The following is a 24,949-nucleotide window of genomic DNA, read 5'->3' as shown; positions in this document are numbered from 1 at the left end:
TGATTATGTTTAGTCTATAGAATTAATCTCAGAAGATATTATATCAAATTATTTTCATAGAAAAAATTTTTTATTATAGTTGAAGAAGGATCGATGTATTTAACAGTATTAGCTATAAACAAAAATAAGGAGAGGTAAAGAAAAACGAATACAAGTGTGCTGCACATGTGTACTATAATCTGTCTGATGTAAAAGAATATCGTGATATGTCGATATGAAAATATTTTTTAATTGTAAAATATATATTTAATTGTATAATATTATATATGAATAAATTTATTTTGTTATAAAAATATTATAATTGATATTATATATTGATATTATTATGAATTTTGTTATATAATATCAAATAAATTTAAAATTTTGCATATTTTTTTTTACTATATAATACTATAACTATATATAATATTAATACAAAAACTTTATATTTTTAAAACGAAATACTAATGCAATTATACATACGAATTAAATAATTTTTGTATAATTTTATAAATAATTTTTAAATAATTATTGTACTGTGATCATTATTTTCTTTATTGAATCTTCTTTGAACAATACAATTATAAAAATTCATGTTTAATATTATTAAAAGATAGAAGAATAAAATTAGTAACTCATAATAAACGAAGTAAAAATTATAAGTTTTAAAATTTTGAAAAATTTTGAAATCTTAATATTTTAAATATTTTTAAATAATTTAAATTATTTTTAAATTAAATTTAAAAAAAATGGATAAAATATAATAGTCATTTATTTATCTTCTATATTTTCCATTTTATTTTCTTTTCTTTCATTTTATTTTGTTTTCCTATCATTTTCAAGTTTCTTTATATTTCTGTCTACTATATATATATATTAATATAATATTATAATATATATATAAAGAATTTATTTTGATAAATACTAATACAACATTTTTTAAATAGTTTTAAAAAAAATCTTTAAATCTTTTGCAAAAATATTCTTCAAATTCATTAAAAATTTAACATTTCTTTCAATAACAATTCTTAAAATTATTAATATAATAAAATATGATGAATTGCTTCATTCAATCTCTTTTTATCTTTCGTTTATTTTATCTTTCGTTCAAACTTTCTTAATATATCAATTCATCAAATTAATAAAAATAAATAAAAGAATAGATTCTTCTGTTAAAATTGCAAGCGGATAATCCTTTATAAAACTTTTTCTTCTGATCGCCCCCGCACATGTTCCTCTACTCAGATTTAAGAACTTCACTTTGTCCCTCGGCTGCGTCAGCACCCTCGTCACAAGTTGACAGGAAGGGACCTCATTCTTTATACGGCACTGGTCGCTGTCGGAGGTTCTCCTTAACAGAGAGACGCGAGAGAGACGCGTCACAAGAGGCGTCCACACGACGATTGCCTCTCTCTCCCATACATTTTTCATCTAGTGATCGGCACGGTGCATCGCGGAGATCGAATGTGTCTTAGATCATCGGTTTTCGATTGATCTATTTGTTTCGTTCGATCATAATTGTGGATCCAGCCGTCTATCTGCTCATGGCACGAGATACATTCTCGAGGGAGGCACATCGAGTTAGGTAAGAAGTTTCTCGCTATTCGTTCCTGTTATTCTCGTTTCTCATACTCGATGTCGCTGCGTTTTCAAGCACAATTGTAGTTTGTTTATGCTTGTTTTTAAGCTTAATTACATGTGAAACAATGCTTTTCTTTTGTTTTTTTATTGACAAGGAACAAGGATGCGATGGAAGATTGATTGATATGAGTGGAAATTCATGTGTAATTCCTATATACATATATATATATATGTGCATGAGTGTGTCTAGTTTTGATTATATTTTTGGAGTTTTTGAAGATTTTGTTCATTAGCAAAATTTTAAATAGATTTTGATTTGAAAATTTGATACTTGGAATAAAAAATATCGAACTAAGTGAGTATATAAATTGTTGTAATTAAGTGTTATTTTAAAAGTAATTAATAATTGTTGTTAAATTAATTACGTAAGTTAGTTTAATTGCATTTAAGTTTGTATTTAAGTTTTGAATTTTAATGTTATGCTTATTCTAAGAGAATTTAGCTTCTTATTTTGAAGTAAGAATTGAATAATATTAATAATTTTTTTATAAAATAAAATATATTAAAATACAATATTAATATGAGATTATATATTATTTTTATAATATAATTATTATTATAATATTATTATTATAATATAATTAACATATTATATATATAACTATTATTATATTTTTTTATTTTAATTATTTATATCATAAAATTTTTTATTTTAATTAAAATATATCATAAAAATAATAAATATGTATCAAATTAATATATATATATTATTTTAAATATTATATATATATATATATAATATACATACTATCTCTATAAAAGACAATTATATTTTATTATAAGATATAAATATGTATTTTTTAATTTCTAATTAAAAAATTATTCTAATTATTCTAATTAAAAAAATTAATTATTAAAATTAAATCAACATTAAGTTATCAAAATTAGTCAATTTTGAAATAAAAATATTTTTTAATTATGAAATATCTTATTACGAAAATTTATATTACAAATTTTTCGCATTTTTTGTTTCAATATGAACGACTAGTAATTTATCAGACGTTCCAGATCTACGCAAGCATTAGTTTGGTCACTGAACTATATGCGCGATAAATATTTATAAAACCGGATTTTATTTATAACGATTTTTATAAGCAAATATTAAATAATTAAAATATAGAAATAAATAATTAAAATAAAAAAATATAATAATAGTTAGTAAAACTCTGTAAATAATAAGTGTTTTATTTGTAATTCGAAACGTTTTTATAGAAAATTTTTGATGCATTATAAATAAGTCATATATTATATTGCATTTTATTTATTGTTCTTAATCTCTTAATATAGAAGAATTACGTTCAGAATTTATTAAAATTTCATTAATTTATATTGAAAGTGATCGAAATTAAAAATAATAAAATTTAAAAAAATTCTAGTTTTTATTTTATTTTATTAAATATTTATGTTACAGAATAAAAAGAATGAAAAGCAATATTATATCGCAGTATCAGTATAATCATGATGATTCATTATCGTGAAAAAAATAAACAATAGATACTTAAATGATTTATAATATAATACAAATGCATTATAAAATTCTTGATGTTTATAAAAATTTCTTTTATGAAATATTTTTTAAATTTAAAAAAAAAACTTTAAATATTTATAAAATTTTTATCTGTTTAGATTACTATTATTTTTGTAAGCTAAGTGATTCATTGAATTTCCAAGAAAATATTAAATTAATAAAAAATTAATTATAATAATTTCAAATTAAAAATATTTATTAATTCATATTTGTCATATTTGTATAAAATATATATTTATTTATCAATTTGATAAATAAGATTTTACATATTAAATTTTATTAAAATTTTCATTAAGAAATTTGCAAATTCTTTATTTTTTTATAGAATGTTATAAAATATAAGATTTTATTTATAAAAAATTTTTTTTTAAATTTCAGATTAAATCGGATTTAAAAATTTAAACGGCTAAAGAAGAAGAAAGAAAATGTCTCGAATATCAGCACAAGCAATTTTGGCAATATTGTTATTTGCAATAACAATTGTATTAAGTAAGTATTATCTATTAATATGTTTTATTAATAATGTGTCAATTAATCAATAACATATCGCAGTTATTGATAATTTTTTTTAGTACTTAGAATTATATCTTTTCTAAAATTTTATTGCTTAATAAATAATGCATAATGAATAAGATTACTAATAATGATTAATTTAAAATAGATTGGAATAAAAATTTTTATATGAATTTATTATTATCTTTATGAATTAACAGATTTTTTTATAATTAATAAAAAAAATAAAAATGTTTTTAAAATATATTTTGAATATTTATTTATTTTGAATATTTAAAATAATATTTAATTTTTATTGAATAAGAAAAAAAACATTTTGTTGAAATGAAATACGTAACTAGTTGAAATTCATCTATTTTTGATCACGTCATGCTTTCCATTCATTGGTCTTAGGATGTAGTTTTATCCATTACGATTAGATAGGGATTCGACCCGTCGACCCCTTTCTTTTGAATTTCTCAAGTTTATTTTAGTTTCTAAAATCTAAGCATTCTAAAAATTTAAAACAAGAAGATTAAAAGACGTTCACATCATTATTAATTCACTAAAAATTATCTTGTAATATTTTCTATATTTTGTATTTTATTCTTTATTTATAATTTGCATGTTACATATATATTTAAAAAATAGAAACTCAAAAATTTTGTAAAACAACAATAATTTTATATTAGATTATCTTATATAACATTTGAATTTTTTGTTATATTATAATTTTTCAATAATTTTTTTTTTATTATATAAAAAAAAAAGCATTAGCACATAAAGCATTTTCATTTTAATAAAATTTTATTTATTAAAGAATAAGATTTTCTTTACAGATTATATAATATTTTGATTTTTTAAATCTAAAAATTTTATTTCAGAAACAAAATAAGAAACATTGAATATTATAAATTGAAAAATAAATGATAAGATATTCATTATAATGAAATACTTTTCTAAAAATAAAATTTTGTTCTGTTATCGTAAAATATTTACATATGATATAAAATAAGAATTTAATATTCATAACAAATAATATAATAATAAAAAAATAATAATAATCAATTATTTGAATTCGATAATAATAATAAAAATTTTATAAATCTTATTAAATATAAGAGTTTTTATTCATTTTTAACGGTGATTTCCACAAAAGATACATCATAAACATCCGGTTGTTTCTTGCGATAGCCCCAACCGCTATATATTATAGTAAGAACTATTTGATAACTGCACAATTCCGGTTTCGTTTAAAATTTCTTTTGAGAAATTAGTAATCATCGGTTTTCTTTATTCTGTCAAACGTTAAAATATTTAATTAAAAATTAAAAATTAATAATTAAAATAAAAAATTAAAATTAAAAGTTAAAATATTCAATTAATAAAAAAAATAATATCATTTGTTCATTTGATTTGAAATAATTTTTTAAAATAATAACATTAAAAAATTAAAAATTAATATATGACTGAATTATTCAATTTATTATGATTTTCAATTTATTTAATATATTCCATTTATTCAATTTATCTTACATTTCTTATCCATGTTGATTTTCGAAAAAAGAAAAAATTGTAAATAAATTCAAAAAGAAGATAATATTAGATATTCTTTACATTTTTAAAATTCTTCTTACATTTTATTTCTTTCACATAAACTTGAAATTTTCAATATAAATTAATTAATAGATTTAAATTCCTATGAAAGATAAAGCATACATGTTTATTTTCAATTTTTCTAACTAAATTATTTTTCTTTTTAGATTCAGCTGATCCACAATATTCCAGAGAAAGACCTGTACATAGAGGTAAGTTAAGTTAAGTTTTTTCAATATTTTAAAAAAATAAAAAAATAATAATTAATATTAATTTTATTTACATGAAATTGTAAAATATCTTTTAATTTTAAATCTTCTTTTTAGATTTGTGTAATTTTCGAAATTCAAAATTCTAATCTAAATTAAATAATATCTATTTTGTAAAAAATTATTAATAAATTTGAATTCTGAAATTTTTCAAAATTGGATTTATAATTAATTAATAATAACAATAGTTATTTTGCTAAAAAATTAAATTTTTTTGATATATTTTTTTTTATAATTTAAATATTTAAACTATGTGTTAAAATCATATGAATATAATACACAACTTTTTAAAATGTTATTAACATTATAAGTAAATTGTAACTATCGAAATTATATGGGTAAAATTTAAAAAAAATTCAGAAATATACATAATAGTTATAAAATATTTAATTAAATATATATTTTAAATCTATATTTAAAATCCTATATATTTACACAGTTAATTTATATTATTATATAAATAAATATTGATATTTAATAAATCTATTTTTAATATTTTTCTCCTTTATATTTTTCTATTTTATATTTGTAATAGATAATTTAAAATTTTCATTTATATTATATTATATTGTATTTTTGAATTTATTTCAAATTTCATTTATATAATCTTATATAATCTTATAATAATTATATCTACTTATAGTAAAAATATATTAAGAAATATAACACAAAAACATGTTATAATTATATTTTAAAAAATATTTTTTTCTATGAAAAAAGTTTAAATAGTTTTGTCATACTCATTGCATATTATTATAATAAATTGATAAAATTATTTTAATAAAAATAAATTTAAAATCTAAACACAAATTCAATTAAATCATTAAATAAATAAAAGTGGCTTTATATTACCGTAAAATTATTTATCTGAATAAATTATTTTTTATTTGGATTTAGAGAATTTCGAATTATAAAAATAGCAAAAAAAATTTCGAAATTTGATATGTTTTGTTTCAAGATTTCAAATTCCCAAATCTATATAATAAATCATAATTGTCTGATCATAAGTTTAAATAACGCAGTTTAATATTTAGAAAACATTCAAGATATTTAAGTTCTATCATAAAAGAAAATATTAAACATATTAAAAATATATTTATATAATATTTTATTTATGTAACATTAGATTAAAATAAACTTTAATTTTTTGCGTAAAGATATACAAATTGTCTTAAAAATTCAGCAATAATCAATTGATGATTGCTTAAATGATTTCAAATAACTTTTTTCTTTGTAAAAATTTTCGTTTTCGTTTATTGAATTATTAACAAAAAACATTAGTTAATCATAGAGCGCATGGTTGATTAATATTTTTCATTGAAAACTCGTTAAAAAAGTGAAAAATTTTTGCGAAAATTTTTTACAAAAAAAAATGTAGTTTGAAATTATTTCAACAATAATCAATTATTTAAACAATTAACCTTGTTGATCGACTTTTTCATAGAATAATACAAAATACAAATGTATTTGTGCGACATTTTTGGAAGGTTGATTTTAGCTACCAAAACAAAAATTACAAAAATATATACAAGAATATTGATTAATCTCAGAAAAATTAAGATTGGAACCTATTTGAAAAAATTCTCATTTAAAAAATTAAAAAAAAATCTCATTTCAAAAATTTCCAAAAAATTATTTATTGTCATTTATAATTTAGCTTATTTATTAAATTATAAACAATAAATTTTGCAGTAGATGAAATGAGACTGCAGCAATATGATGGAAACAGAGTATTCTTATTCTGCTTTACTTTTTTTAAACTTTAACTGTTTATAATTTAATAAAGAAATATTTTTATATATCAACTTTTGTGTTTATTTTGGATTTTAGAATCAACTCTTCAAAAGTCTTATAAATGTATTAATATCTTATCGCTTATTGTTTATAACAATGAGCAATCAGAGATAAAAATGAAGGTGTTATAGGATCAATCCAGAGAGGGGATATGTCGGAGGTGATTGAAGAACGCCATTATTGGCCAAAGCTGAACATTCCTAACCCAAGAGGTAGCTTATTGTTGCTGGTTTCACAATCGATTAAAACCAGCATGATAATGTTACTCATTTAAAACTTATTCTTGTTTTTACAGGACAAAACAAGATCTATAATTAAACCAGTATAAATGTACAATTAATATCAATGATATCTGTTGTTTAATTTCGGTTTAATAAAACTAAAACTTCGTCTATGATTTATTTATCTAACATAGATTGCTTTGTATAATTCAAGGATATATGTTTTCTCTTTTATTCTATCTCTTCAGTAAAATAGTAAAATAGTTTCTTTTTTCAAAATAAAAGCTCAGTAAGAATAATATTAATTTCTTTCTTCGTATCTTCTTAATCTAATTGATGAGATGATACTATTGGATATCCTGAATATTATATTTTCGATCACTAATTCTTGGTTTCTGGGGATTTTGTTAACCTAATGTATAAGATAATAAATTGGCAGTTAATTAATATAATTGCCATGTAATGATACCAAAGAAAATAATTAAAATAATGGTTAACTTGATGTATTTTTTATGAATACATTTTTGTTTTTTTTCTTCTTTTATTTTGTCGTTTTTAGGTCCAGCACGAAAGAGGCATCCTTGCGAGCAGAGCTCATGTTATCCCTCAACAGGAAATCTATTAATCGGTCGAAAAGATCGATTGAGTGCGTCTTCTACTTGTGGACTTAAAGGACCAGAAAGATATTGTATCGTTTCGCATTTGAAGGATCGAAAGAAATGTTTCTTTTGCGATGCATCGATGCCGAAGCAACAACACAATATTGAAAATATTGTTACTGAGTTAGTAAAAATTGAATATATTCAATCTTTTATATTTTAAAAAAATTAAAAAAAAAATTTCCATGTAATTTCTATTCATATTTTCAGATTTTTTTTGGATACATTTAATTCAATAATTTCATAGAAGTGTTTAAAATTCATTAAGTTTACCTATTTTCATTATATTTAAATCAAAAGTTTTCACTGCCATCAAATTAAAATAATAATACAGCAATGAAATAAACATCAAATTGTCTTCAAAGTAAAAATAATTAATTGTACGAGTTGAGTCACGTAATATAATCATTTGAAATAACTCATAAATTATTTCTTATATGAAAAAATATTTTATACAAAAGTTATAAATGATAAAAAGAAATATAATTTTCTGTTATTAATTTTTTTATAAATGGAAATATAGGATACATGAAGAAGATCAGCTTTATTTTTTAGTGAAATTATGTATTTTTTAGTACATTAATTATAAATATAGATTATTATTTTCTGTAAAAACCTATTTATTATAAAAAATTATTAGTTTAGAAGATATTTTAATTTGAATTTTGTAAAATATAAAACAAAAAACACGAAGAGTTTTACGTATTCTTTATCTTTCATATATATATATATACAATTTAATAAGGATAATAAAGATAATAGTCTATATTTATATCAGTTAAAAAATACATAATTTTATTAAAAAAATAAAATCGATCTTAAATGATCAATTTTTTCTCTCTGTATCTACTTTTAAAAAAATTATTTCTTTTTTTGTATTTTTTTATTTTCAAATTTTTATTTCCAAATTTTAGTTTTTAAAATATTCAAAAAAATATTAATCATTATGTGTATTCAATACTAATTTCTTAAGATTTCCTCTTAAATTAAGAACAATGTTTATAATATTTATTTATTATATTATATACACATGAACGGGAAAAATCGAAGTCACTTTTGAATAAATTAAAATAGAATTTAGATTAGGCTAAATTTTTTATAGCATTGGATGCTAATTTGAATAAATTTTTTTTGCAAATATTTCAAAAATTAAAAGAATTTGTTTATTATGTATATACATATATACATATATATGTATAGGAAAAAGTTAATCTACATCATATTTTCATAAAACAAATTTACGAGTTATTTCAAATGATCACATTACAAGACTCATTCTATATATTTTAAATTACGATAATGTTATAATTCTTTTTAATTTCTCTTTAATTTAATCCAACAGTTGGTCTAAAAATTGGTGGCAAGCGGAAAATGGGGTAGAAAACGTTACAATACGTTTCGATCTCGAAGCTGAATTTCATTTTACCCATATCATCATTCGTTTCAAGACATTTAGACCTGCGTCAATGTTAATTGAGAGATCGTACGACTTTGGTAAAACATGGCAAGTATATCGATATTTCGCGCATAATTGTGAACAGTATTTTCCACATGCTTCTACGGGACCACCTCAAAAACTGACAGATGTTATCTGCGAATCGAGATATTCCGGCGTGGCGCCATCTACAGGGGGCGATGTTATCTTCAGGTATGTAAATAACGATAATCAGAATAAATATATAACGATGCATTTCATGATTCAAATTTTTATGATGTTTTATCGATGAATTTTATAATGATGAATTTGATAATTCTTGCAATAGTAGTTATGATTTTTTATGAAACGATAACTAATTCTAATATGCTTTCTTGATTCTAATTATTAATATTATATTTTAATTTATTATAATTATTTCTTATTACTTAATTTATTGTATTGATATTTTTTTAAAAATTGTTGTAAAATTGTTGCGTTGATGATAATTTCTACGATCAAACCGAAAGTAAAAAAAAGATTATTTTTGATTATTTATTTTAATTATTTAATGACAAATGAATATTATTTTTCGTGTAAAGAATTTGTTAGTTTTTATTCTGAAAAAAAATTTTTTTTTTTTTTGAAATTTTTTTAAAAATTATTTATTGTTGTAATTTTGATTGTAATTTCAAAAAGCTTCGATAATCAACATAAAATTTTGATAGGAGATAGGATAGATTCCAAACATAAAATTTTAATTTCATTCAATTATTATTTATAATATTAATAAAAAATTCTCAATATCATATATTATATACTACATGTACAAATATGACAGTAGCTAATGTATTGAATATTATTCAAATATTATTAATAAAATCATTTTTGCATTATTGGTATTGATGTCATTGACATAAAATTTTGAGGATTATTCTGATATAAAAAAGATGAATATCAGGCTCTATTTATTTCTTATCTCTCATGCAATAAATTTTACAAAATTCAACTTAAAGTTTTTTAGATTTTAGACTTTTTGGACATAAAGTATTTTTTAACTGAAAATAATAAATTGCATTACAATCCTTATTATCCTAACAAATCCTACAATTTTATTTAAAAAATTTTTGTAATTTTTATATGATTTATATATATTTATTTATAAAAATTAATTATGCCAAATTATGTTTCGAATTTATTGAATTTTTTTTCAAAATTTAAAAAAATTTTTTTAATTATATTTTTTTATATAAAAATAGTATACGATTAATTTGCATTTATAAATTTTAATTATCTCTATCATATTTCTATTATAAAAAAAAATGATAAAATTTTCTTAATTATTTTTTATATAAAATCTAATAGAATAAATTATATTCGTTTATTTTTAGAGTCTTGCCCCAAAATTTAGAAATAGACAATCCCTATTCGAAGGAAGTACAAAATCTCCTAAAAATCACCAACCTCCGCATAAATATGACCAGATTACACACATTAGGAGACGATCTTCTCGATAATCGCGCAGAAATTCGAGAAAAATATTATTATGCAATTCAAAATATGGTGATTCGTGGATCCTGTTCCTGTTATGGCCATGCATCCAGATGTCTTCCACTTCCTGGAGTTGCTAACGAAGAAAACATGGTGCACGGCAGATGCGAGTGCACTCATAATACTACGGGATTAAATTGTGAAAAATGTCAAGATTTTTATAATGATCTTCCCTGGAAACCTGCAGTTGGAAAACAGACGAACGCTTGTAGACCTTGCAATTGTAATAATCATACGAATTCCTGTCATTTCGATGAAACGGTCTATGAAAGATCTGGAAGAGTTTCTGGTGGTGTTTGTGATGATTGTCAACACAATACCAGAGGTCAAAACTGCGAATTATGCAAACCATTTTACTATCACGATGTCACGAAGGATATATCTCATTCCGAGGCATGTCTACGTAAGTTGTTATTATTACAATCAAAAAATTTCGATAGATTTTGTTTTATTTTTTTAAAATTTTCAATTTATACTTGAAAATATAAAAGATTAAGATTAAATAAATTTATTTATAAATATCTTTTATCAAATATTTTTAATATATAATTTTTTACAAGAAAAAATTAGAAACTTATTTCTTAGCAGAATGAAAAATTCTTGTTGTTTTCTAAGTTATTTGTATATATTTATTGATAGCAATTATGCTTTTATGATAAAATAAAATGTATTTCTTAGTTTTTTGTTTAAGGAATTAATAAATAAAGTATTATACTTGCTAGATGTCTTTCTATAATTATAATTTATTATGACAGGATTCATAATAGTATTTTTTTTTATTTATTTATAAAATTTATTATAAAACTATAAAGTTATAAAATTTGTGCAAAAGAATTTATTAATACAATCAACACATCAATAATTATCAATTTGAATTTATGATATATATTAATATTAATATTAGTTTATTTATGCAATTATTTAATTTATCAGAAAGATTATTTATTCTGTTTATATATTATAATATTATTATAGAATGAATAGTTATTAAATAAATTGTTTATATAAAATTAATAAATTAAACAAAAGTTATGCTTTATAATTTTATTTAAATGATATTAATATTTTTTTTCAAAAGTTAAAGAAAAAAATTAAAGAAAAAGAAAAAATTTCTTATTTTAATTATTTGTATTTTTTTTTAATATATGCTTCAAAATAGATTAAAAAATTTATTTATTACTTTTCTGCAGCTTGTGATTGTGACCTTGGTGGTTCATTGGATGATGGTATATGTGATTCAAGAACCGATCTTCTCAGTGGAGATGAATCTGGACGTTGCCATTGTAAAGCAAACGTCGAAGGTCGTCGTTGTAATCGTTGTAAATATGGTTATTGGAACTTTGATCCTGAAAATCCTGAGGGATGTCAAGGTATCGATTTGTAAACATTTTCATTTTAATTTTCTTTTTGTTTCTCATATTCAATGCGGTATCAAAAATTGAGGATTTCTGATGATAGATATTGATTTTTGATAAATATAAAAATAATTATAAAAATAGTAAAAAATACAATGAAATTTAAACTAACAGTACAATTTCTAACAACTGAATGCATGTACAAAAGGAAAATCAAAAAAAGATCATTTATCTTGTTTAATATTATTATAGAATGAATAGCTATTAAATAAATCGTTTGTATAAAATTAATATAACAAAAATTATGCTTTACAATTTCAATTTTATTTAAATGATATTGATATTTTTTTTCAAAAGTTAAGTCAATATAAAATAGTGTTTATAGAAGAAAGAAAAATTAATATTATCGATAATTCGATATGTCAATAATATATAATCATTCAGATATAAAAAAAAAATATAAAAGATATGATATAAAAGATATATTACTAGATATGAATAGAAATGTGTGAAGTAAACTCATAATATAATTTTTCAATAAATCCTATTTAGCTTACAATTTATTAAAATTTTTTATATATTTTAATAATAATTTTGAATAAGAAAAATAAGAATTCTAATAATTTTTAATTATTTGTAAAAAAAAAATGTATTAGATATTATCAATATATATCTAAGATATCGATAACATATTGATAAATCTATAATTACAATTCTAAAACGAAATGGATATTATTTTCTAAAAGTAAAAAATTGAATTTTTACTTATCTTTATAAATTAAATAATTTCTTTCTTTTCTTGTATATAAAAAAAAATTATTTTAAATACAAAAATGCAGAAATTTATTTCTTAATAATATAAATATTATTAAAAACAGAAATTCTGTATGAAGTATCATTTTTATTCGCAGTATTTTTATTTTAATTTTAAAACAAAAATTTATAATGACATACTGTTTCATATTATGATTTTTTTCTTATACTTTATTAAAAAAAAGAAAAACAAAAATTAATCATTGTTTTTCTAGCATGTACCTGTAATACTCTGGGCACTATCGATAATCGTGGATGTAATATGGTCACTGGCGAATGTACTTGTAAACGTTTCGTCACTGCTCGTGATTGTAATCAATGTCTCCCAGAATTTTGGGGTCTCTCGGAAGATCCGGATGGTTGTAAACCTTGTGATTGCGATCCCGGTGGTTCTTATGAGAATTCTTGTGATGTGATTACTGGTCAGTGTCGTTGCAGACCTCACGTTAGTGGCAGAACTTGTAATCAACCTGAACAAAGTTACTATACTGGATCGTTGGACTTTTTGATTTACGAGGGTGAATTATCGAGAGCTACTGATGTAATTGTTATTTTTTTTGTTTTTTTTGTTATGAAAATAAATAAAGTGAAAAATTGTCAAAACATAATATAATTTTCTTTTTTAAAACATAGATATAATTTTTACAAAATTATTTAAAAAAATTAAGTATTAAAAACTTTTTAAGATTGATTAAAATATATTTTCTAAAATATTAAATATAAATAAATAATAAAATAATAATACTATTATTCTTATTATTATTTTTTATTTTTATCGTCGAATAAATAAATAATTCATTGATTATTTTTATAGAACTGCCAAGTAGTGATTAGAGAACCTTATCGCGATGGAAGAAACAGTACTTGGACTGGTACCGGGTTTATGAAGGCACTTGAGGGTTCAATCTTAAATTTCACGATTGATGATATTCGTAAGAGTTTATGGTACGATATTATCGTACGATATGAACCAATTCAGGTAGGATCCTGGGAAAATGTTCAAATAATCATTGAAAGAGATGGTCCAGTGGATCCTAATGGTCCTTGTGCTGAATGGAGACCGGAATATGACCAATTATATGCGCAACTTCCTTTAAGATCGAGAAGCGTTGTTGTACAACCATCCATTTGCTTGGAAGCAGGAAAACGATACAATATCTTATTGCAATTTCGTAAATTTAACAATCATATCGATACACCTTCTGCTTCCATCTTGGTTGATTCTGTGAGTAATATAATATTTGAAATGAAATTAATTTTAAGTGTTTGATTCTGTGAGTAATATAATATTTGAAATGAAATTAATTTTAAGTGTTTGATTTTTAATTTATAATTTGATTTAGTTTTTATTTATTGAATAATTATTTAATCAATAAAATTAATTTTTTTATAGTATAAGTAGAAATTTGATTAATCTGATTGATTTCTATCAATTTCAAATTCATTCAGATTGTTCTGAGGCCAAGAATAGATGCTATTCCTTTCTTCAAAACTTCTGGAATTGGCGAACTTCGTCGACAAGAATACGAAAGATATCATTGTAGTGAATTCTTTAATGATATTAACACAGAATGGGATAATATTCCGGAAATTTGTAGACAATATCAAAACAGTATTGGTTATTATGTTTACGATGGTGCACATTGTAAGTAGAAAATGAACTTTCAATTTCATCAATTTATTTCATCAATTATGTTATTTATAATTTATCAATTCTTTCTTTTTAATCAGTTTTCTCAATTTTTTTCATAAATAGCTACTATCAAAATTTAAAAATTTTAATACTATTAAAATATTACAGATATAAGAATTTAAAATATAGTCGATTTTAAAAAATTTGTTGCAATATAAAAAATTAATTTCTCATATTCGTTAATGTTATTAATTTTTGAGAAAGATTTGTAACAATTTTTATTTAAATTAAATTAAATTAAAATTGATACGATAATATATTATTGCTCTTTATATGATATATATAATAACATTTAAAAATTTTTATTTTAAACAGTTGTAACTTCTTTTATTCAGAAAAATAAATATATGATTTGTATATTTTACTTGAAATATCCACAAAAAAGAATGTGACACAATAAACACATCTATTTAAAAATAATATAAAAATTTTAATATTAAAAATATCAATTTGTCTTTTAATTCAATAAAATATAAGATAAACGCATGAAAGATAAATACTGTGGATGAAATGAATCACAGATATTTGTGTGTAATTTTTGAAATAACTATTTCATTACAATTATTAATTGTTTCAATTCTATATATTGCACTTATAAAAATTTATTTAATCAAATCCCATTTATTTAACATGTAAATATTTAATGTTAATATTTATCCTTTCAATTTCAGTCATCTTTAGGATAAATTAAGCATATATTTTATTTATATTTTTCTGCATAACATATTAATTTAAAGCATTTCTAAACTTTAATTTTAAACATTAATTCTAAATATGTTTTGATCTTAGAAAATAAATAATATATATATTTTTTGAAATTAGTTTAAATTTAATAAATACTTTATATTAATATCAAATCATTTATTAACTCATTGCCTTTATATTCCAGCTTGTGAATGTAATCCAACTGGATCCCACAGTTTGCTGTGTGAGAGTTACGGAGGTATTTGTCCGTGTAAACCAAACGTCGTTGGCAGGCGCTGTGATCGTTGCGCACCTGGAACTTATGGTTTCGGCCCAGAGGGTTGTATATCTTGTGATTGCGATGGTGTAGGAGCGCTGGACAATTTCTGCGATGTTGAAACAGGACGATGCAAGTGTCGACCGAATACTTATGGAAGAACATGCGGTCAATGTGAACCTGGCTTTTGGAATTTCCCTCATTGTCAACGATGCGAATGCAATGGCCATGCTGAAAGTTGTGATTCCAAGACTGGTGCGTGTGTCAATTGCCGAGACTATACTACTGGACACAATTGTGATCGATGCATTGAGACATATTATGGTGATCCTAGGATCGGTGTAGACATTCCATGTAGAGCGTGTCCTTGTCCAGGTATGAAAAAAACAATAACAACTTTTTTTTTAATCATTCATTATTCATATCATCATATTATTCGTATACGAATCTGATTTTATAATTTTCAATGGCATTTCTTATAGATTTTACTCGCTGAATATGAATCTATAAGTTATTTTGGTAATTATTTAGAAAAAAGATTCCGATTTATATGTTGTATAAATTAATATTTTGAAAAATTTTTTTATACTTATAATCTTAATTATAATCGAAATATTTTTAAAAAATCCTTTAGATTATGAATAGACTTATTTATTTTATAATGAGCTTTATTTCTATAATTTAATAATAAAAAAAATAAATAAAAAAAAAGAAAAATTAAATTAGATTAGATTTTATTGATTTGCACTTTATGTAATTCATTATGATATTAATTTACAATTATTTCGATTAAAAATAAAATTGTATCAATTTATGGTAATTATTACGTATTTAAAAGTTATGTACATGTAATTTCATTATCATTAAATTTTTTACCTCAAATGTAATGATTTTAACATTTTATATGTATTTGTCAATAACAAATTCGTAGATTATTGACAAGATATCACTTAGAAAAAAATATATATTAAATATTTAAATATAAAGATTAATATATTTTCAAGTAAAAAGTAGAATATGATATATGTATAGTATTAATGATAATCTAAAATTTAATAAAAATTTTTCATGAATATTTCAGAAACTAAAATTGAATAATGATGAAGATAAAATTATATATCGAAAAATTATCTAAAAATTAGAATGATTATTGATAACAATAATATTTCAGAATCGATGAGATCATTTATTTTATGTATCATTTGTATTAAATAATTATTAAAATGATTTATACTTTCAATTTATATATATTTTTATATAAAAACAATTTGGTTTGTAATTAGTAATTCAGTGACATTCAAATCATTTTATTTTTTAATTATTTTATTTTTCTATAAATTCATTTAAAATTATAGGAACCATAGATTCTGGCCATTCTTATGCTGAGAGTTGCTCTTTGGATTCTGTGACTCATGATGTGATTTGCGAATGTTTCGACGGATACACCGGTCCTCGTTGCGAAAACTGTGCGGAAAATTACTTTGGTCATCCTGAGATTCCTGGTGGCATCTGTGAATCTTGTAATTGCAATAACAATACGGATCTTCGTCTAGCTGGAAATTGTGATCCTCATACTGGACGTTGCCTACAATGTTTGTATAACACTGATGGATCAAACTGCCAGATATGCAAACCAGGATTTTACGGAAATGCTCTTGAACAAAATTGTCAGGATTGCCAGTGTGATGTTTTGGGTACAGATAGAAATGCTGGACCTTGTGATCATCGAACAGGACAATGTCCTTGCTTACCTCATGTGATCGGTTTACTATGCGATTCTTGTGAAGAAAATCATTGGAGGATTGCTAGTGGCCAAGGTTGTGATCCTTGTGAATGCGATGCTGTTGGAAGTGTCTCCGATAGGTTTGTATATTATATTTTTAATTTAATAAATGTCGCTTAAAGAAATAAATAAATTTTATGGTAATGATAATTAATAATATTTGAAAGAAATAAAAAAATGATATAAATATAATATATACGTAATTATAATATAGTGTATATAATATATTCATAAATTAATTTCTTAATTATTATACTTGATATATTGTGGCTTTGAAAATGAATAATAAATATAAACTTGATAAATAAATAAAATTAAAATTACGGAAAAAAGAAAAGAAATGAAACAGAAATCAAAAATATCAATTTTAAAAAATTATTTAAATTTAAATTATTTATTTTTATCTTAATAGTTGCAATCCATACGATGGTACTTGCGAGTGCAGACCAGGTTTCGGAGGAAGACGCTGTAACGAGTGTCAAACAAATTTCTGGGGCAATCCAAACGTCGAATGTTATCCGTGCGATTGCGATTTAACCGGCTCTGCCAGCCAGCAGTGCGACAGAGAAACTGGGACATGTATTTGTCACAAAGGAATAGGTGGCGAAAAATGCGACCAATGCGATCGTGGCTACTACGGATATGCGCCTCAATGCAATCCTTGCGGCGAATGTTTTGACAATTGGGATTTAACATTAACTGGTTTAAGAAATAAGACAAACCTTGTTATTGAAGAGGCATCGAAGATACAAAAGATTGGAACGACTGGTGTCTATAGTCAAGAATTCGACGATATGGTCGAATCTTTGGATCAAGTGCAAGCATTGATCAGTAATGCTTCTATTAGAAGCCAAGATTTAGACGAATTGAATGATTTGACCATAGAATTGAATAACAATGTGTCTACGTCGACTAAGAAATTAGAAGAAGTGAACAATCTCTTAGAGAATGTTAGCCAAAGAGTGAATCTGGGGGATGCTGCTCTTAAGAATTTGAAGAACAGAACAAATAGTTTGCATCAAGCTGCTGCAGATCTCAAGGAAAACGCGACGAGATTGCAAGAAGAAAACGTACAAGGTGCTCTTAATGTTACACAACAAATGGCAGAACAATCTAGGCAAGCGGAAAAAATGGCAAACGATACTAGTAATGTTCTGACGGATGCGGAGAGATTCGTTAAACATACCGAAAGTTTATTAGCTAAGAATCGAGGTTTCGTGGAAGAGGCTCAAGAAAAGAATCAGGAATCGTTAAATAAAATAAATGAAAAATTGAAAATATTCAATAATATTATGCCTGAATTAAATTTAGAAATGTGCGGAGATAATGTGACTGATTGTAGTAGTGTGTGTGGTGGCGCTGGTTGTGGTTTTTGTGGCGGTTTATCCTGCGATGCGGGTGCCATGACAAAGGCCACTCAAGCTTTAGATGTAGCTAAAAAACAAGCTGCTAAGATCAAAAGTCATAAAGATGAGGCTGAACAATTGCTTCGCAATGTAAGTTTTATTGTTTTCTATTCAATTTCATTTGACAAATTTACTCAAAAAACTAAAATTATTAAACTTATAAATTTTTAACTTCACCATATATTTCTGTTTTAAAAAGAATTGTATTTATTAATATTTATCTTAAAACAATGATTTATTATTCTTGATTTTAAATTAGAGAAATTTTAAAAGAAAATAAAATATGTTCTAAATAATAAATAAATAAATATATTCAATATATAAATATATATATTGAAAAATAAAGCGAAAGAAAATAAAATAAAATAATCTTTTATAACTTGAAATTCTTATAATAATTTTCTTAATAAAAAAATCAAAATTTGCTATTGTATTACTTGAAATCGAAATAATTATTTAATTTATCTATTTAATTGTTTAAACATATAAATAATTATTCTTGAATTAGTTGTTAGATAATAATCTCAATTTAATTTTCACAATTAACAAAAGATTTTTTTTGTTTTATTAAGTAATTTTTTGTACAATGATTTATGCAACAATCAAATTTTTATCCGAACTATTATTATTTAAGCTTAATCATCAAAATAATATTTAAAAAATTTATTCAGATGAGTCAAGTGAAGCGGGATGCAATGGCTACCAGATCAAATGCTCAAGATGCCTTCAATTACGCTTTGAAAGCTCGCAATCTAACTGACAATGTGAGCAAAGATCTTTCCGATATAAATAAGCGAATTCGCAGTACTTTGGATGAAGATCAACCGACTCCTGCCATGGTAAGAGATTTAGCAAATGAAGTGCTGGCCAAGAACATCCAATTGAAACCCGATGAAATCAAAGAATTGGCCGATCGTATTAAGAGTATTGTCGGTTCCTTGACTGATTCTGATAAAATTCTCGCGGATACCAAAGACGATCTTTATCTAGCCGAACAATTGAAAAACCGAGCAACTAAAATGAAAGAAGACGCAATCGAGAAGCAAATGTTGGCTAATGTAGTGGTAGTTTTGTTGAATGATGCCAAAAAAGCTCAAACTCGTGCTCAAGAAGCAATCAACCAAGCCGAACGTGATGTTAGTAGATCTGAAAAAGACTTGGAAGAGATAGCAGAGGTGACCAAAGGTGCTCAGATGCAGGCAAATAGCACTACTCAGACTGTTGATTCTTTGGATGCTCGATTGAAACAATTACAAACTCAATCAGTAAGGAATGATTTCGTTTTGAATCAAGAAATTAGTGTTGAAGCCCGTAAAATTGCCGAGGAAGCGCAGAATGTTGATATCAAGACAAAAGAGCTAGCCATGGAATATAAAAATGCGGACGAATTGTTGGATTCAAGAATGAATAAAAGCAATGGAAATATATTGAGGGCGAAAAAGCTTCTTCAGAAGGCCTCAGAACTGACTGCTGATACCTCGACGAAATCTAAGGATTTGGACGGTATGGAGAGTGTATATAGAGATAATGAGAGGATGTTGTCCGACTTGATGGATCAGGTTGACTCGTTAACTGGGGAAATGGAAAAACATTTGGCGGAAATCGAGCAGAAAGCGCAACGTTATAAACAGTGTACTTCTTGAGCGAATGCAACCATTGGTTATAATTGGTTAATGGTATATGCCTTTGTGACTAACTTGGATTTTTAAAAATGAATGCTTGACAATATTTTGTTTTGTATTTTGATACTAAATCGAGCGAGCTAAATTTCATATTGTAGATATATTTATCTTTGTAGATTACTTTTCTTTTTCTTACTGAGTTTAAAATTTTATTATTAATAATTTTACACAAAAAATGTTTGATCGTGATAAATTTCATGTAAATTTATTTTACAAAAGAAAAGATCTAAATGCAGAAATTTAGAAAAAGTATTTTATTAAGGAACTTTAATTGTAATAATTTTTAATTATAAATATTTTTTTAAATCTTATCTATTATAAAATGTACAACGATGAACAAAATATTACCATCATTGAATGAATATAAAAGAAGTTAAAAAATAGAGTATGAATAATTTTTAGGTTATGAAGACTAAATCGATTTATCATCTTTTTTAAAAATGATTAAAAAATATATGAAAAATAAGAAAAAAAAAAGAATTTTTCCAGTGCCATAATTATAAATAAAGAGGCCATTTATATGTTTATATATTTCACATTCATATATATATTTATATGTAACTTTTTAAAAATTTCATGGAAAATAGAAATTAAATTATAGAATAAATATTTTAAATCATGGAATTAATCATGAAAAGTACTAAAGACAAAATTCGTATTTTTTATGTTAAATTTTTTATTATGGACCAAATATTTTAAAATGAATAATGTACAAAATTAGTAGATCATAATATAAAATTAATAAAAATAATCATTTTCGCGTTGAGAATGTTCTTCAAAACGAGAAAAAATTTTACGAAGAGTATCATTGATCTGAAAAAAATCAAAAAATTTTAGAATGTATTGACAAGGACATAAATATTTTTTATAATTAAAAAAAAACTTTACTGAAAATATGCCAAATATTATTTTATATTTTTAAATAGAATATTTTTATATTAGTTCATATTAGTTGAAAGATTTACATTATAAATTATTTTATGATTTCACAAATCAAGATTATATATAGATTAAATAATCAATCAGTAATCATTATAAATATATATATTTAACTGCCTAATTAATAAATAATTTTATAAGGTATAGAGAATTTATATCCTTGACAATATATTTTAATTGTATAATTTAATTACGAGGAATATTGCGCAAATTGACTATTATTGAAGAAAAATGACTGATAGTTTTTATACAGAATTAAGATATTAATGTATCGATTTAATTCACAATATATAAAAAAAATTTAATTATTCAACATTTAATTTAAAATTTGTACTTATATATTATACACGTTGCATTTGATAAATAATTTTTAAATAAGATACGGTGCAATAGATAGATAGAATTTTTATCAGTAATTTGTAAATATATTACTATATCTCTTCACCAAATTGTATTTTTCCATTTGACATGAATTGGTAATAAATAAAATTATAATATATAATAAAAGAATATTTGATTTAAAATATATGGAAAAAACAAAAAAAATATTATTAAATATTAAATGTATTTAATACGAATACATATTTTTAATACTTCAATTGTATATTCAGTATAATGATACAATTAAACTATATTAATTATAAACAAATTTGGATATAAATTGATTAATTTCTAAAAATTATTATATTCTTATAATTATTTAGATTATTGGGATACAATGTTTGCAACGATTTTATCTCTCTTTGTACGCAACTTAAGACAACTTTAATGAATTATACTAGACCTGAACATTTTTCCTCGCTTTTATTTCATTATCAATATGACTACTTTTTCATATTTAATCATTCCATATCTCCCTACTATATTTTGTTTTGTTTTAATTGAGAACATATACATATAATAATATCCTAATCTCCCCCCCAATCTTCTTTTATGTTGCAAGAAATGTAACGAGAAAATCCAAAAATATATATAATAATATCCTGATCTCTTCTCCAATCTTCTTTTATGTTTCAAGAAACGAGAAAATCCAAATTAAGGAGAGAAGCAGCAGTTATCTAGTCCTAAATTATAGAATATTAATATATTTATAAAACATTTTTGATTTTAAAGGCCAAAATATAAATAAAAAATATAAGCAATTTAAATTTGTGTTAGATAAAAAGAAGAAGACAAAGCTGTTTCGCAACTTCATTTCGTTTTTATGCTTGATCTAATTGTACTTTAAGATGAATAATTTCATTCATATGTGTATATAATGTTCATACATATCAATATATTAATAAATTTAAAATTTAACAATCGAAATTGATATTATGTTATTATTAAAACAAGAGTTATATTTTTTCTAAAAATGAGATAATATATAATTTATTTAGCAAATTTTACTATAAATTTCCAAATTTTTTATGAACACATATTATAATGAGTTTTAATATTTACGCATGTAAATTTTCTTATTAAATTTTAACTTTAAGTACGTAAAAGTTTCTTTAAAATTACTTTTTTAATAAATGTTTAATTCAATAATTTTTAATAATTGTAAATCCAATTATGTTGCTCAAAAGATTTATTTTATTATTAAAATAAAATTTAAATTGAAAAACTTGAAAAAAATATTATAATTTTGTTTAACTTAATATTGATTTAGATTCATCAATTTTGTAATATAAACTAAATAAGAAACATTCTCAAACATTCTAAATAAACTAATTCCACTGCTGATATTTTCATATTAGAAGAATTCAGAATGTATTGTAACAATTTTGTTCACTCATTGAATATTTTCGCTTTTGATTGAACAAATATATCGATAAATTCACTAAAAGAGTATAAAATTCATTAAATGATGTATAAAGTATACATGAAATGTTTGAAATAAAGTATAAAGTATTCATGAAATAATGCAAAAATCAGACTTATAGATTTATTCTACTATATATTTAAATTGGTCAGAAGTTTGGTCTATGAATTTTTTTTCCTCAAGTTCATTTTTTTTTAATTTACCAATTTTTCACACATTAATATATTAAGGTGTCTAAGTTTCTTTCGCACTACGCTAGAAATGACTTTAACTGATTATATTTTTATATGCATATGCATGCAGACTTATCTATTAACTGTTTATGGCATCGATTTCAGTTATCTCAAAGCTCTTTTAAAGTACGTTTTGTTAGCACAGTCTCTTTTAAAATTTTTCTCTACATCGATATAAATAGCCAAAAAAAGCATTTGCAGTATTATGCTTTATTGCTTTAAAAAAGATGATAGTGTAAATGATATTGTAGACAAGATTTGTATTGTTTACGAGAATAGTGCTACAATTATGATCATTCGCAATTGATTTAAGAGATTTTGAGATGGCAATTTTGACTTGAAAGATGAAGATCGCAGCGCTCAATAACGATGAATACGGACTTTATCAAGGCCATGCTCGTTGAAAATTCGCGATATAGTGTGCAAGATATAATGGATGCCACTAACATTTCCAAAAAAACAGTATATAATCACCTGATCAAGATAGGATATGTCAATCGATGGGTGTTTAGGTTCCACACGAACGGAGACCGACTTTATGAACCGCGTATCTACATGCGATTTTTTTTTCAGCGACATGAAAGAAATCCTTTTTTAAAGAGACTTGTCACTGGAGACGAGATTTGGATTTTGTATCAAAATGTGCATCGATAACGTATTTGGTTTAAGGATAATAGACTTTCAATTATTGTGAAGTCTGGATTTCAGAAGAAAGTTCTTTTATCCATTTAATGAAATTGGTTTAATCTACTACGAGCTTTTTCAAGGCGAAATCATCAACGCCATGGCAGAAAAACGATTAAAATTGGCGAACTGACGAGGCCATCACGATAATAACCGCATTGATTGTAAGAAAAAAGCTCTTACAGTTTGATTGGGACGTTCTATCGCATCTTTTATACTCCCCAGATCTTGCTCTATCCGTATATGTAATCGTATGTGTATCTTATCTGTTATATTAAATAATAAACAAGATAGATTAAATCTATGTATAAAATTTCTTCCTCCAGCATTTTATTTTTTGAAATAAAATACCATAATAATGCCATTTTATCTTTTTTATTTAGATTATGCATTAACTTATCTCTAGAATATATTTACATAAAATGTGTATAAAAAAATTACAATAATATTTA

The 24,949-nt window shown here is 22.9% G+C and overlaps 1 protein-coding gene across 3 annotated transcripts; it reads left to right on the top strand.

The window, feature by feature from the left end:
- LOC107996982 (laminin subunit beta-1) lies at positions 1 to 24,797 on the top strand. 3 transcript variants are annotated; one of them, XM_062084186.1, is made up of 15 exons: positions 1 to 1,564; positions 3,527 to 3,637; positions 5,404 to 5,448; positions 7,431 to 7,511; positions 8,080 to 8,302; positions 9,522 to 9,827; positions 10,985 to 11,547; positions 12,335 to 12,514; positions 13,528 to 13,853; positions 14,127 to 14,537; positions 14,762 to 14,957; positions 15,895 to 16,341; positions 17,322 to 17,829; positions 18,162 to 19,245; positions 19,827 to 24,797. In XM_062084186.1, the coding sequence occupies exons 2-15, from the start codon at positions 3,574 to 3,576 to the stop codon at positions 20,796 to 20,798; spliced, it is 5,406 nt and encodes a 1,801-aa protein (XP_061940170.1). In that variant the 5' UTR covers positions 1 to 1,564; positions 3,527 to 3,573; the 3' UTR covers positions 20,799 to 24,797. The 3 variants fall into 3 exon arrangements, with proteins under 3 accessions (XP_061940170.1, XP_061940171.1, XP_028522096.1); XM_062084187.1 differs by lacking the exon at positions 7,431 to 7,511; XM_028666295.2 differs by lacking the exons at positions 1 to 1,564; positions 3,527 to 3,637; positions 5,404 to 5,448; positions 7,431 to 7,511; positions 8,080 to 8,302 and adding an exon at positions 8,413 to 8,543.
- The last annotated feature ends 152 nt before the right edge of the window (positions 24,798 to 24,949 follow it).

The sequence above is a fragment of the Apis cerana genome, linkage group LG13, assembly GCF_029169275.1.
Source record: "Apis cerana isolate GH-2021 linkage group LG13, AcerK_1.0, whole genome shotgun sequence".
NCBI classification, from domain to species: domain Eukaryota; kingdom Metazoa; phylum Arthropoda; class Insecta; order Hymenoptera; family Apidae; genus Apis; species Apis cerana.
This window is presented reverse-complemented; position numbering and strand designations above follow the sequence as displayed.